The sequence below is a fragment of the Triplophysa dalaica genome, chromosome 12 (genome assembly GCF_015846415.1).
Source record: "Triplophysa dalaica isolate WHDGS20190420 chromosome 12, ASM1584641v1, whole genome shotgun sequence".
Lineage (NCBI taxonomy): Eukaryota > Metazoa > Chordata > Actinopteri > Cypriniformes > Nemacheilidae > Triplophysa > Triplophysa dalaica.
In genome coordinates, this window is record NC_079553.1 from 7,715,870 (window position 1) to 7,732,457 (window position 16,588).

At 39.5% G+C, this 16,588-nt stretch overlaps 1 protein-coding gene across 1 annotated transcript in view; it reads right to left on the reverse strand.

Moving 5' to 3' along the window:
* The window catches only part of kcnn3 (potassium intermediate/small conductance calcium-activated channel, subfamily N, member 3), a 42,797-nt gene extending 27,510 nt beyond the window's left edge, over positions 1–15,287 (reverse strand). The window contains exons 1-3 of the mRNA XM_056761849.1: positions 14,803–15,287; positions 13,166–14,224; positions 305–400 (exon numbers count right to left, since the gene is read on the reverse strand). Of these exons, the coding sequence (XP_056617827.1) occupies positions 305–400; positions 13,166–14,179 (1,110 nt within the window). The 5' untranslated portion in view covers positions 14,180–14,224; positions 14,803–15,287. The remainder of the gene's footprint in view (positions 1–304; positions 401–13,165; positions 14,225–14,802) is intronic.
* Positions 15,288–16,588: the final 1,301 nt, after the last annotated feature.

The window sequence follows — 16,588 nt, forward strand, 5'->3', positions numbered from 1 at the left end:
TGTTCTGTGAAACACAAATTAAGATATTTTGTGACCATACCATGGAAGTCAATATTGGGCAATGTTGTTTGGTTACCAATGTACTTAAAAATGTACATTCTTGTAATCTGCAGAAGTAATACAGGTTTGAAATGACATGACGGTGAATAAATGGTGGAAGAATTCAACTTAAAACTGACCCCTTAAGAACAGATTCAAATATTATCACAACATTTTGTAATATTAATATAATATAATAGTATATTTTATATGTATACAATTTGTGTGTGTGTGTGTGGGTGCGTGCCTGTGCGTGCGTGCTTACCTGGACCTCTCGAGCATGGTAAGCAATGATTAGTCCAAGAAGAATGACGGTGGAAAGGCTTATAAGACACTTCAATGCCAAAGAATACATGGAGCTCTGTGAAAGAAACCCACAAATATTAGTCCAAATATTAGTATCTCACCCACACGCATTTTTGCTCTGAAACCGCATTATTCATAACACACCATTATTACACATACACACAACCAGTGGTGTACCACAAATCCTGCCCTGTGAAATAATGCACCTGTATAAAAATTAAAAGTGAGAATAAGAAGTACCACTGATGGAAGCGCTGAGGTTATTTCGGCAATTAGCCACAAAATTTGATGACTTTTCACTGTTGACCCTACCTTAACACTAGCTCGAATGGAATGAGTGCGCATCAGTGCATGCTATTGAATCGACGTTTAAGCCATATATATGTATAGAAAATATGTAATATAGATGCAACAGAAATGTAAAACCTTTCTAGACAAATGTAACTAATAAAACCATTTTTCCCTTCGAGGGGCTCCCTGTATTGACCCCCCCGTGTCCTGCGTGCCAGTCCATATTTAGATATCTTGCAAACATACACTACTGGTAAAATGTTTGGGATCACTCCCTCATTTTTTTCCAAATTTTAGAATAATAGTTAACTCATCAAAACCATGGAATAATAATGTTCTAGCTGTGGTAATTATGTTGTGACTAAAAGCATTCAAAATACATGAACTCTACGATGTTGTTACTTTCAAAGTAGTCCCCCTTGACTAGAATTTGCAAAATTGTTCTCTTGGCATTTTATAATCCAGCTACTTTATGTCTCAACCTGGAATGCTTTTTAAACAGTATTGAGGGAATTTCCATCTACGTTGCTGGACTCTTATTGGCTGCTTTTTATTTATTATTTTGTCCAAGAAATCCATTTCAAAAATATTTTTTATGAAAATTTAGTTTCTAGAAAGAAATCAATATGTTGGCACAATCAAATTATTGAGCATGATGAAGAAGTGATCCCAAACTTTTGACCAGTAGTGTACAATCTGACATTGATAATACTATATACTGTGCATTAAAATCCCAAAGACATTTCTATTTTATAATATTATTAAAAATAAGCCTTTTTTATAAGCCTAACCCACACACACACACAGATTGAGGCTTACAAAAACTGTCCCGTGAAAAGCTAAAGTTTTAAATGATTTCCATGCTGGGCATTATTAGATTGGCCACCCGTGGGTATAAAGTTGCGTAGTGCAGGCATTGTTCTACACGGACAGACAATGGTGAATGGGGGATCCACTGCTCCTTAAACAGTCTTTCACTCACATACCCACATATATACAGTCCTTCTAATTTGAGCAATAACAAATTATTAATCCAACATCTGATTTCATAACAACCCCTTAAAATCTCGACAGCCTTAATTCTTTGGTGGTGAAAAAACTGATTGTCCTATAGATCAGTGATTGTCAAACTTTTAGACCAAGGACCACCTTTGAGCAGCTCAGAAACGCTGTAGCAACAAAGCCTCTACTTCCGTAATTTTATCAGCACATCTTTTTGAATACAATCTTAAAGGGACAGTTTGCCCAAAAATATCAATGATGTAACGATTTACTTTAATGTTTTCCCAGAACTGTATGACTTTCTTTTCTCTTTGGAAGAAAAAAGGAGATTGTTAGCGACTTATAGCCTCAGTTTCTATTCACTTACACTGTATGGGAAAAGAAGCACGAGGGAATGAAGAAACCAACTACCGCTATAATAATGGCAGTATTGATTGTGGCTCGAATAGCAGTGGGGAAAGTTGACATCTGATATAAGTGGTCAGTCTTACTTTAGTGTGCCGCAAGGGACAGACCGAGAAGTATGACTGTATTCTTAACTGACCACAACCACTGTCTTCTGATTTTTACAAGCTTCTAAAATGCAAGCCCATGTCAAAAATTACCCACAAAGGACATATTCCTAGTTTAACATTCTTATAGAGAAGGCTTTCTGATTGGTTGATCGAAAAATGATCCACCACTTCCACATGCAGGAATTCAGCTCAAATCATGTCATGTATTTAAAATAAATTGTTTAAGCTAAATTTCACTGCATCTTTTTAAATCAGACACAAATGCAAGTGAAAGCTCTTTGTTGAGGTTAAAACTAATACACACAAACACAGGAAATTTCATTACGGCTTTTTCTCACATTTAACCAACCAACCAACAAACCCTTGTTGATTTGTTACCATCGTAATTGAGTCTTTTGTTTCTGTGGCATGGCCCATGCTATATGTGTGTGTGTATAAACAGCATATATGACGAACACACTCATGGCTAGATTAGCAGTTATTGATCCTGTCATGGTCATGATGGACAACATACAAAGGTAATAGGCTTTCTGGGCACCATTAACAGCATTCTCTTTCGCTCACACACAAAAAATCTCTTTCCTGCTCTTTTTTCTTTTCTCCATGCATACAGCATCTTCTCTTTACTTCTCCCTGGACCTTTTATAAAAACCCAGCGAATCTGCTCTGACGTCTGAATACACAGTCATTTTTGAGCCTTCTGTCTGCCATGCAGTTGCATGAGGACTCTCGAACGCATTCGCACACAGACATTCACAGCTGAACGTAACCCCACAAACGCACAGTCATCTGTGATTCTAATGCAATTACTTCCTCTTGTTTCAGTGTCTTCGTTTATCACTGATGTCGGGTAGCCTGAAAAAACTAAACAATTATCCTTCCACACACGCGCACACACAAACAGAATAAAATCGTAACACACAAATAGCAGTCAGTTATACCGCTATAAGGACAATCTCCTTAAAGCCCAGGGCAAAAGTGCCACAAAATGTGGAACATAGAGTTTTACTTCACATAAATGTGAGGTTCAAATTAAAGGAGCATAAAACAGCACACACACACAACATACTGTAAAATTCAGGACAAAAACAGATTTGCAGATGATTAATGTTGCTGTATATGTTGTGCTTTGTGTGTGACTGACCCTTCATTCAGAGCACTTTATCTCAGTGACACATTCTAATGATATGAACAGTCTGGCCAAACCAATCTCAAAAACACTGCACTTCATCATTCACCTCCACTCAATCTACACAGAGCAAATAAAACAAAATAAAACACCATTGACCCTAAACACACACATAATGTAGTATACCCATCCAACCCAGCTGGTAATATGCTTGGTGTCACTTTTCAGTTTCCATTGGCTCCCAATAGCTTCTCACATCAAATTCAAAGCTATGATGTTTGCCTACAAGATGACCACTGCCTATACTAACTAATTCAGACTTATTCACTAATTGTCAAACATCATAATTATAAATATACTTTATTATCATGAAAATACCTGAAAAGGTTTTAAGAGCAGCAATAGAATATGACCATTGGCATTCCCTTGAACTAAGTTTGTAGTTGAACTCAGAACCATTGAAAAACAGAGTTACGACACTCGCATAGACGTCAGTTGGAAGAATGGAGTGACCAATAGTTCCAAACACTGTACTGTGGCCCATGCATCTCAATGTTTCCAAAACACATTTGCTGTACAGTTGGTGAATTATCGCCATGTTCATACATTTTAACAAGTTGGCAGACATATCTATATTCAGAGATCTTATTCATATTACTCCCCAGACAAAATGCTACTAAAAATGTAGTCAATGTAGTATTCAGTGTACACAATGTGCTACTGGATTTTAGCTGTTGTCTGTCCCACTTAAATCCATTCAAATAGGGAATTTTAAGTTGACTTCACGTCCTCCCAATTTAGGCATCACTTGAGTCTCAGATTTCTCTCCTGTAATTCCTAAAGTGAAAATAAAATACATACAAATGAGATAATTGTTGACATATAGTAACAGTACAGAGCTTTAAACCACACCACCCGTGGTACAAAAACAATAAAAAAAATGGATCTAGGGGTTTAAAACAATGTTGTGATGCTATCTGAATGTAATCTTACTTCCAGTTAGTTTCTACTGTTTTTTTTCCAACAAAGAATCCAAGAGTATTAAAACAAAAGAAAATATTACAAAAAACACCAACATATCTCAGTCAAAGCCACTTGATGGAAAGCCTACAACCTTTAGCCAAAAAAGCGTAACGGCTGATGCTAACGCCCTGCAGGAAAGAGGAGACCAGAGGCTTGTTTGAATGAATGTCAATGGGTTATGTTAGTCGTTACAGGTTCTCCAATTGGAAGTATTACAGATCCTGCCATCTCCCTATAATATGAGTATCTCTGACACAACGCTCAATATGGCCGCTCTAGCGAAGGAAGTTCCCCCTTCCAGTGAAAAGAGCCAAATGTCAATCAATAAAGACTGATGATTCTCAACAAAGAGTTTTGTGAGGGCGCTTGCCAACCTGTGCGTAAGTCATTAGCTAAAGCGAAAGGAAATTAGCTTAGTAAATAATAGTTATGGTACAGTTGACGTCAGGTTCAACTGTTGTTTGGAAACATGCTATGTTATAGTGATTTTCGAGCGATTTGAGAAATACCAACTTCCCCCATTTAACTAGATAGGACTGTTGTCATGCTATGACTGAAATAGCTGCCCAGAATCATTGCAAACATGGCCGCCAAGTGGCACAACATCTGTAAACAGACTTTGGTGGGACTCAGATTTTCCTATCCTTATGGGGACCCACAACTGGAGGCTACACCTGACACAAACACACAAGCCCTATTACACACAAACTTACACACTTGATTATACGCTGATACACCATTACACCCCTGAAACCCAATTACACACTCAGGGAATGGGAAAAAAGGAAAACAGCGCACTGCTACATTTATGAACACACAGTGATCCACAGCCCGTATATTAAACTAAGCACTAATGGTCATTTGAGGGTCGTTTTAATTCAATGTACTGTTGCCCCAGCTCTCTCTACTTCACTGACCCTTCCTTAGGCCCGTCCATCTCTTCTGTGCATGTACTGATGATTATTGCCCCTGCAGGAGAGCAGTAAAGAGCGTTAGTGTGGCAGGAGTGGGATTAGGGGCTTTACATGATGACTCAGCAGACTTCACACACACAAACATATTTGCTATGTTTTTTATTGACTTCTATTGTGATTATACTTAACTAATGATACGTCCTATACCGCATCCTACACCTAACCTAAAATCTAAACCTTGCACCTAACCTTTTTACACTCTTTTTACAGTGTACAAATACACATTCACATATTATTATATTATACAAATAATGGGTGGGGACTACATTGAATGTATTTTAATTATAATTGTGTATATTTATTAAGCCGCATTCCTCAAGGCTGGTCCATGTAACATTTGCAAGACGTGGCACAGTCGCAGAAACTCACAGCAACCCATGACCTCATGCACAGGGAACAGGCTGACCAACACAGGAATCCGTAGGCTTCTGTCAATGTACATATGTCCGAGCCAAGACAGACCCCAGGAAAGCTGTGATAGTGTGAGGACAATGTGAAAATTAAGTATTGATTTAACAAAAGCTTTTGGTTTTTGGCTTCTGGTATTTAGAGCTGCTCCACTGTATCTGTATTTTCTTAGAATAAACATTTTTTGAAAAATAAATATTCAAGATTCTGTTTTGTTGGTCACTAATCATTTAAGTGTTTTTTTTTTATTAAAGTACAGTTGCTCTTAAGATCAAAAATCATTATTCACAAGTTGTGGATGCCAGTTCTTCAAATGAAAAACAACTGCACATTAAACGTAAAAATGCAAAAATACACAAAGATCTCATACTTTTTAGCACATCAGAATTATTTAATAGTTCAATATCTTACTGTTCATGGAACGGTCATATAGAAAACAAATAGGCAGCTTGAAAATCCAAATATTTGAACAAACACCACAAACAAAGCTAGCAACATTGGCTCCTATTTCACCCTGCACTGAGTGCACTCTATTATTCTGTTTTTCCCAATTCCCTCTCAGTCTGTCTGTTCCTTTTACCATTCTATTTTGAAAGGACAGGATGTGAAGTGTGAATGAATCAGAGATTGACTGAGAAAGGGTACCACACACACCTACACACTATTCACCACATTTAATATGAACACAATCGAACAGGCTTACGTGCACAGGGAAAATTAAAGTGACATTACACCCCCAAAAAATAATTCTGTCATCATTTATTCATCATCCTCTTGTCATTTCAAACCTGTATGACTTGAACTCCTCCAGAACACAAAAGAAGATATTTTGAAGAATGCTGGTAACCAAACAATGATGGGACCCATTCATGTCAATGGGTTTGATGTTGTTCGGTTATCAACATTGTTTGAAAAATCTTCTTTTGTGTTTTCATACAGGTTTAAAAAGACATGTGTAAGAGGTGTGTAAATGATGGAATTTTCATTTTTGGTTGAACTATCCCTTTAAACATTCGCCAAGCCCAATGCAAGTGAAATTTGTTTCTTTACATTAAATTCAAGTCAAAGTCATACAAACTGTCTACTTTTAATATCCATTACAACTCGGATGCCACCAGTGGAAAATTTGTCATCTGAGGTTTATCTATGTGAAACAAGATTCAAGATATGGAAGGAAGGAGGCGGGAACCGGAAGACATTTAAACATTTATTATAAATAATAACAGCCGGTGGCCCCTCACGGCCGACCGCCGGCGAACAAGACATAAATACATATATAAAACATGTTCGGGCCCGGTCCTCTCTCTTCGACGGTCCGGTCGCTCGTTCTCTTATATGCTCCCAATCTCCTACGTGATTCGAGCCCGGTGCGCGCACAGCTGGCGCTCATTCACAATTACTCACCAGACTCGAACCATGGTCTCGTCCCGCCTACTCTACTACACTATGATGTTGAGAAATGTTTTTATTTCCAACTCGGTTAATCTTTTTCTTGTATTGGTGACCCCAATGCAGAAACAATTCCAAACTCACAATGTGTCAACATGATAGGTGGCGTTTCACTAAGAGACACTGCCTGCCTTATCTTGTATAATACATCCATTGACACAATGATTTGATGCTTGTCACCAACAAACACAAAACATTTGTCACAACGCAAAATTTTTTTGGCTGGTACATGGCATGTGTGGCTGGCACGGAGTTATTTTTGGTCCCTGCATATTTTTATTCAGACCAACCCACATCATTTACACACCTAACAAGCAATATAACCATCATCATCTTCATATCAGCAACCTGCTTTTTTGCTTGAATGCACACAAACACACACACAAACACACGGCTTCCATCTCTACCGAAAAAAAAGGAAAACGTTTTGGATGTGATTGTATCTCATCAGGAATTCCCTGCTGGCTTTATCCTTTCAAAAACAGCTGTCACACACACACAGAGCTCAAGTGGTGTGGCAGAGCCTTCAATAAAAGCTTGATGGTGTGCAAAGGTGATTTTTAATAATCAATAGAGGCAATCACTCAAAGGGCTGTCCGACAATATGCCATAATCATTCCATCTGACTTCAGTTATGTTAATTATTCATTACATTATAGAAACCTCTTTTGTCTGGACAAAATCTTTCACAAGACTGCGGTTTGGCAAATCTCCATTAGATCCGTCTGGCAATTCATGCAGTTTCGAGGATGTTTAGCTTGTGGAAAGCATCGGATTCTCAGGTAGCCTATCTCTCACAGACATTTAGCAGTAATGCACTGAGAGAAAAGCCCTTTAATTGCTCTGAGGGGCGATGCAGCACAGGCATCTATTGTGCTGTTTTATAATGGTACACAATAAGCATGGCCATTATTCATGTAGAAACTTGACTCACTCACCCGTTTTCTATCTCAAATAAAGAGATTTTATTACAGCCTTTCATTTCATCTCTCCTAACACTCACTCGCTTTTCTCTCCCTCTCCAATAACACTCCCCCGTTCACCTCCCACTAAAATGAGAGAGAGAGAGAGAGAGATAACTAAGGATAGTGAGTATGAAAGAGATCCAGACCAAGAATAATTATCAGGAGACAAGAGGAAAGCAACCTTCTGAGAAAATTCTGAGAGACAGGAAGAGAGAGAAAGAATATAAGAACGAAAAAACAAGGAAAAGTGAGTGGGTGAGACAGAAAGAGAAGAGAAATAAAAGGAGAGAGACACTGAGGGAAAACAGGCAACGAAAAAGCGATACAGAGACGGAGCAAATTTCCTATATGCCTTCCACATCACAACCACATGTGGAACAAGTACAATGAGCCCATGTACAAAGTGCTTTCCAGAACACATGCTGAGACAGATCCATTCAGAACAGTGCCAGGTAGAAGAAACCTCACACAAACCCGCCCGGGCTGATATACACACTAGACATCTTAGTTCTGTTCCAAAACCAAGTGAGCTGTCTCACCACCTAGGTAGCATTTTAAACACCATCTGATACGTGAAGGATTTAACGTGCCTCTGCTAGTGTATCCCTAAATAGAAAAAGAATTTGACAATAACAACACTTTTTTTTATTAATGGTCAAATTTATCTTTCATTTTGGCCAATAAATCACCCTTAAAACATGAGATAGATGGAGAATCTATGACCATTCTGACTTTTAAAGGCACGGTTCTGTCATTATTTACTCACCCTCATGTCATTTCACAAACATAAGACTTTAGCTCACCTTTAGAACACAAATTCAAATGTTTTTGATAAAGTCCAAGAGATTTCTGACCCTCCATAGAAAGCAATGCCACAACCACACTTCACTTAAGGTGCAGAAAGCTTAACCTTCATTTTATGACGCAACGAGAAACCTTTTTGTGAACGAAAAATAGCTTTACACAACAATTGTAGTAATTGAGTTCCGTGTCAGTTCCCAATGCACATTCAGGAAATTACATGGCGCATGGGTTTGGTGTTGATATAGAATGCTAGCTCCTAAGTCTACTCCACAGGCATTGAAGACTGACACCTTGCTGTCTATGGGAGGATCAGGAAGCCCTCAGAATTAATCAAAAAATATATATTTAATTAATATATTAATTGTGTTCTGAAAATGAATGAAAGTCTTAAAGTACTAGAATGAGGGTAATTTTTCATGACAGAATTTACATCTTTTAGTGACCTATCCGTTTCAGGAAAAATTTTAAATTGATGAAATACCACCACCTATGTCAGAGTGTCAATGAGATTCTGGCGCTGAATGATTTATGATATTATTATAAGTGTAGTATTATTGGTGTCATGAAATGAGACATCAATATTAACCCAAGCTTTTGTTATATAAGTGGTAATCATATTCAAGCAAACATCGTGTAAATATCAGAACTGAAAATGACCTTGTTACTGATATCACAACTTTTATTGACAGGTCCTGGAATGCACCCATCTATGACGTCATTGATAGGTTGAACACCGCCTCCACAGAAGAATATCAAGGACTACTTCTGTAGCCGCGCCCACTTGTTTGAGCATGACAGTACTGAGGTAACACAAGTGGCGCGTAACCAAATAGAGCGAGCAAGCAAGAAACATGCCATTAAACATTACACAATATTGTGCAGTGTCTGGTTGTGGAAGAACACGGTCTTGTCTAACCTTCTTTCAGATTCCAACATTAGTTTTTTTTTTTTATGTTCCAGCTCACGTGGGTAAAACCTTGAGCGTTTGTTCGCTTTTTTTTTTAATCATGGATTCCTTTGTGAACAAATCACGGGTCGACGCTGGATTTGCGGAGAGACTAGATTAAAAAGCAATGCTGTGCTATCAATATTGAATCCGACAGGAATGGCGCAGAAATCTTATGCGATTAAAATATATATTTACTTTACTCACTGTTGCTTTGTTAGAGATCGCTTGATGTGCTGATAATGAGTAACCTAACGTTACGTGTACTAACCAAATTCACAGAAGGCTTCAACTAAGTTTACTACACAAACTGCTATCCAATCATAGCAGAGGACTTTTACTTCCAAGTCTTCAATGTGCCACGCCCATTAACACAGAGCGTTTGTCAAACCGGCCTCAACGCCCGGGTAGAAAATAGCCTATTATTTACTGAATTTTATGTTTTGGAATGTAAAAACCACACAAACGTCACAAGTAGACCTCAGACAATAGTATAAAACAATAAAAAGGGCCAGTTCATGACACCTTTAACAAATTAATATTAATTAATAAAATCAAACTTATTGTCAGTATTGTTTATTGTGACACCCCTACGCCCCGAAAATGGCTCATCATTTGCATAAAGTTGAGCAATTCTAGACACGTCCACTTTCTGTTGCCAGCGGTCACTGTCATGAATAAAATCATGGCGCCCTATCATTACCAGTATGAACGGCAGCAACTATGTACTAAACAAATACTGCCCTGCATTTTCATACTGTATATGTTTTTATTAAAAAAAATTAAATCATTCAATACATTTATTTATATTTTTGCCTGTGCGATTGTACTTTCTACAATGAAAACATATAGTGCTACCATATAATTTGGCTAAAAATGGGTACTTGGAGCACAATTAAGATGCCCACCATTTCCCATAACACGGAATGAAAGATGTTTATGATGCATTAAAATGCTGCCTCCGTAGGCAGCTCGCAGGGTTTTGAAAAGCACAATTGCATCAACAAGTTGCTCCCTGGCAAACATTATGCAAGTGACACCATAGCAAAATCAATTGATAATGTCTTCATTCAATGCATCTACGTTTGAGGCCCAGGCTATAGCAAACAGTTTTTCTAGAAAATATTTCACCTTGACATGATGTGTCAGTTACATTCAATCATTCAGCCACTTTCAACGTATGAAGCTCATGAATCAGTCACTGTGCTATAAAGTTTGCCTTTATCTAACATGCTTCTGGTCTGAAATTCATATTAAAGAATCTAGACATTGAGTTACATTATGTAGAATCAATGTGATAATAGTTACGTTAACTATGATCACGCGTTCTCACCCAACTATCTGATGGTTAGGAGTTTGATCCATACGTAGAGCAAAAGTGAGTCTTGGCATTTAACACCAAAGTCAACATAGCAACATGGAGTTTTAGGTAAGGTTAAACGCATACATTCACCCAAACTATTAAAAAAAATTGTCAACTACCATAGACAAAGCTAACCAGGTCCTAAATTCAAGTTAGCATCAAGTCTCGACTTTTCTGTAAGTGGGTATAAGTGAGAAAACCCTCTTTTAGGTCTAATGTGCAAAATCTGCAAGAGGTCACAAACTTTCAAAGCACATGTTTCAGTCAGTTATGTCCGATGAGGTATCGGTCTTCTGTATCTGTGTGTTTTTACATGGAGGATTACATGAGTTTAAGTATCGGGCCCATGCATACTTACAAGGCATTCTGACGTGTGCCACTCGCATTTGTGATACATATTTTATACAAAAATATGTGTTATTAGAGTTGTGAAGAACTACTGCGCAAGTCTAAATAATTATCTGGTGAACTCATACACCCGTTTCATACTGCACCCGTGAGCAACGTGTAGGCTGAGCAGGAGCAGCGCATAGGGAGAGCTTTAGCAGCGTGTACCCATTTTCCTTTCAAACCGGCAGCGTATGCACCATAGGTACCACAGTACAACAATGCAATTTCGCATTATGTTATTTAAATACATCAATGAGCAGAATGTCTTCCAGAACTTCATCAATGCGCTGTTTAAGTAGATTGCATGACTATGATTTGTTATATCCGCCTCTTTCATGCTCTTTTAGATCTATGTAGTACAAGTTATAAATAAAAAAAGCCACCGTGCTTTGAAGGATACGAAGTCACTTAAGGTTTAACTCACCATAGGAGACTCATCTCTCACACATACACAATATATGCAAAGAACTTGAATGTCATATTATCTCATTTTTTCAGAAGGTTATGATGACAGTGGGTATCAGACAGTACACTGACAGCGTAATGCGATCGTTTTCCACTCCATTACATGAAATATAAACATAACATTTAAGATCCTTTAAATGTGCTGTTGTGGTTTTGGCCAAAAAGCTCCTGGCAAAAGTGTTTTTGAAACTCATGGCGACTGTTGAAAACACTTTAGACACCACTTACATGCTTTAAAGGTAGTAGTGTTACTTTTTCCTGTCAATCCATGTGGATTTTGTCCGTAATGTATGCACTGTCGCTTTAATTGAGCGTGAGCAGCGCAGCAAAAATAGACTCGGCGTCGAAATGATCGCTGCACTGCTGCTTACGCGCCTCAACTGCTCCGCAAGCCTGCGCTGCTTACGTGCTCGGTACGAATGAACTCATCTGTTCACATGTGCGACGAAAAAAATACGCGCTGCTTACGCACTGCTGAAGGGTGCTGTCTGAAACGGGTGTTACCCTTGAACATTGCTTTCACAAAAGGGATCTCCCAGTCAGCTGTCTAGAACTGTTCTTCCGCATACAGATATCCGATACGCTCCGTCTCTCCTTACAAGATATGCTGCTATTCACCACAGCAGCATTACTAACTTCGAACCCCTATTGCACGTGTATGTTTGTACACTAAGATAGGCATGAACTATTTAAAACATGCACGGGTCACACCCTGACACACAAATGTGTGGCTACTGTCTTCCGTGCCGAAACGAAATGCCAAAGCACTTTTAGAACTGGATTAGGATTTTCAAAATGCTTTAACTTTGCTTGTGTAAAGTGAGACTCTTAACTGAGGTTGCTTTGATAGATGGCTGTGATTCCAATTGTAAGATGCTCTCAGGACGTGCGTCTGAATAGATGCTTTAACACGGTCGAAAAAAGATTTTATTGTTTCCTCTTTTATTTCAAAGGGCCTTTATGAATTTGATTTCGGTTTGGTTCACAAACATCTGTCCTTGTTTTTAACTTACTCTAGAACCGTCTTGCCGGACATGCTATGTCATCTAGTAAACACACTCAAGTCCTGGTTAATGAAGCACAGTGAATGCCTCACCTTAGTGTAGACACCCCAGGACAGCTCGGTCTCAATCACCATGACAACAATGCCAAACATGCCGAATATGAGGGCATAGTCACTAAGTCTCTTCCTCTTTTCGAACAGCGCCCTCCTGTGGCCCAGTTTGTAGCCGATGTTTTGATTCTTACGTTTAGAAGCTTTGGAAGCGGTCCTCCCCACCCCTCCAGCAGCACCACCCCTCCTTCCATTGGTCCCACCCGCTGTAATGCCACCCAACATGCCCCTGCTCTCAGAGAGGGCGTGGTTCTGGTGATAGATGGACATTTGATTGGCAGAGGCCTCAAGTTCATAAGAGTGTCCGTAAGGTGGATCCTCTTTCGAGGAGATAACAATCTCTGGCGGGTTCTGGGATTGTGACTGGCTATGCTGAGAGGAGGGTGCCGTACCTGGGCCAGTGCTCGGCCCGCCCTCCTTGCTATCACTGCCGCTGTCCGACTCGATGAGGTTCCTGCGGGAGGCGCTAAGGCGGCTCAGCGGTTTCATCACGCCACCGCTGTACTTGCACGAGCTCATGGCGATCTCTGTAAAGGGGTTGCTATCCCGCCTGTGCACCAGGGGGCTGGCTTGCCTATGCTTACATCCTCTCTCCCGTTCCCTTTCTCTCTCTGTGGAGGGCGAATGAGAGGAGTAAAACAGTGCGTTGTAGACGGGCGAGGTCTCCCCGCTCAGACTATGTTGGCTACCGAGGCAGGAGGAAAGGGGCGTGCTGGTGGGGTGGAGTGCATTGGGTATTGGCGTGGACAGCTGGGGAGTTGTGGACAGGGGTAGCTTGGGCAGTGACGCGGGCGGAAGGTTCGGCGTGGTGGGCGAAGGAGTGCCGTTGAGACGCTCCAGGCTGTTGTTGCCTCCCGTGTGATTAGAATGGTTGGTCCCAGGATAGTTGCCAGAGAGGGAGGTGTGGGAGATACCACCTGTGGGGAGGGGCGGACGTTGCTCTTCGTCCTCGTTCCCACTGAGGAGGGCCAGACTCAGAGAGGGAGGGGGATCCATGGCAACCGGGCTCCGGCAGGATTGTTTGTGCTCTGCTCCTCAACTCTGGAGTTTTGTTAGGATGTGAGAGAGAGAGAGAGAGAGAGAGAGAGAGAGAGAGCAGAAAGACAGATGGTTTTATCTCTATTACAGTACCTAGAGGAGGCTGAAATGTCTGTAGGATGGGGACTCCCCTTTTATCAACAGATAGTGTGTATAGACTGAAAGCATTGACATATCAACAAGTTAAGAGTTACAATGTATGGATTTGTGCTCGAGAGATGCATCCACAATCTATTTATCGTTCTCATGTCTCATTCTCTGACACCCCCTCCTCTCCTCTCTCTCCTTCCAGCAATATCTGTCACACAAATGCAACCAAGAGTGTCTGGATTATTGCAAAACTTGCAATGGTTAAATTATGGCCTCTGGGCTGACCTCAATATATTACATCCCTACACTATTGAACTAATGAAAACATTGGTGAGCATTTTTAGTGCGCCCAAAAATAAAAATAACGAATTAGACGAAATCAGTCAAATAAATGTGTAAATGCATAATGGTTACACTTGATGTATATCACTTTTAATGTACATTAATTCCCACTAGTACGTTTTCTTAATAGGCACCTTTCTGCCACTTACCTCCACGTCTGTCAGTCAATCTCCGCGTTCATACGGTGAATTCAAAAGCGGTGGGAAAATATTCCTTCACACTTTTTCTTTTTCATGTTGTCACAGTCATGCCATCATTTCTTCTTCGCATCGTTGCCGACAAGCTTTGATTCCAGATTGAAGGTTTTGAATTACAGAAGTAAACGATCCCGTTTATTTACTGGAAAAGCCTCCCGGGTTAACGAAAGCGACTGTTGCGTTCACCATCTGCACAATAACCGCGATAAATGATGAACGTAAAATTCAGGGAAAATATGTTTTTTAACGCCGCTGCATATTTTTGAAGATATATCCACTCGTTGCGTTTATAACTTCGCAAAAGCGTAATCGGGGCTCTGTGAAAAACATCGATTTAACAAAGGCGAATGTGGATGAGTAAAGGTAAAAACTAACATTAGCCTGACATTATGTCTAGAAATGGATGCATATCCTCTAGCTCTCATTCTGACAGCACGTCTCTCATTCTCTCTCTCCTTCTCTCCCTCTCAACTTCTCTTTTGGGCTCCGTCTCTCCGCCCTGGTCCCTCCTCTCTGCTCCACTCATTGGTCAAACATCGCAAAACAAAAAAATAAGAAATGATTAAACTACAGATACAATTATTTATTATATATATTTCCAGCCACAAAGACTTTTCAAAAATAAATTTCAATTAAATTAAACAATAAAAATAAGATATGATAAAAGAAAACAATTTTGAGTATACAATATAACAATGATAATAAAACATAATAAACTGTTGTGTATATTTAAAAAAAATAGTAAAACAATAATAAATATAAGCTAACATAAAGATTACCAAGTAATTTGTAACATAAGCATTTAGCAATATTATCATTGTATGGAATACACCCTTAAGAATATGGTAGCCACGGTTTCTGAAAAAAAAACATAGTTGTTGATGGTCTAAAATCATAACCTACATCCTACATTTGTATGTAGGATCACCCCTTACACGGCCTTTGCTTCTCATGAACACATGAGACTTATAGCCCCGCAGTCAGCACTGTCGTTTAGTTCATGACATCATTTGTCAATTTCAGCATAGATGAAACCTAAACAGACAGCCGTTCTAACCCATCAAAGTTCCATCAACAGGTGGTACGGCCAGAAAGCAGGCCGAAGTGTCCCTTTGTCTCTGGGACCGACACCTGTCACCGTGTAGACATTCTGTTGATACCAATGTAAAAGAAATTTGACAAGTTTGTATTTCTTAAGATATACTTGCTGACAAAACTTCAAATGACCACATGTTTGCATCCGCTGTTTTTTATGATGATCTGTGGAAAAAATAAAACCACAGTCACCTTTTAAGCAGATACCGCTAACCTTCACAAATGCACGACATGGAGGTTGTCTGAAAAACAGACGGGATAAAATGAAATGAAACGTCGAAACTGAGTTTCCAGGTAAAAATGTCTCATCTCTTTACTATCTCATGGCAACAGCTTCCTCTCCATTATGTCATTATGTTCTCGTTCCAGGAATGACCGCGTTAAATCCTACATTTCTCTCTGGCTGCCGGCCCCTTAAACCGGATATAGAAGGATGACGCTCCATTAGCGTGGACAGAGATTTTATATGACAGGTAAGAATAAATTACACATTTATATCACCTGGTGATTATTTCCTCGGATTTAGGGGCTGTAACAGCACAAGCCATATGTTTCCCCGTGACATCATCGGCAACAATCACAGTCATCATCTACACAGTAGTCATGGAGATGATGAGGGTCTCCATGTATGTGTGTGTGTATC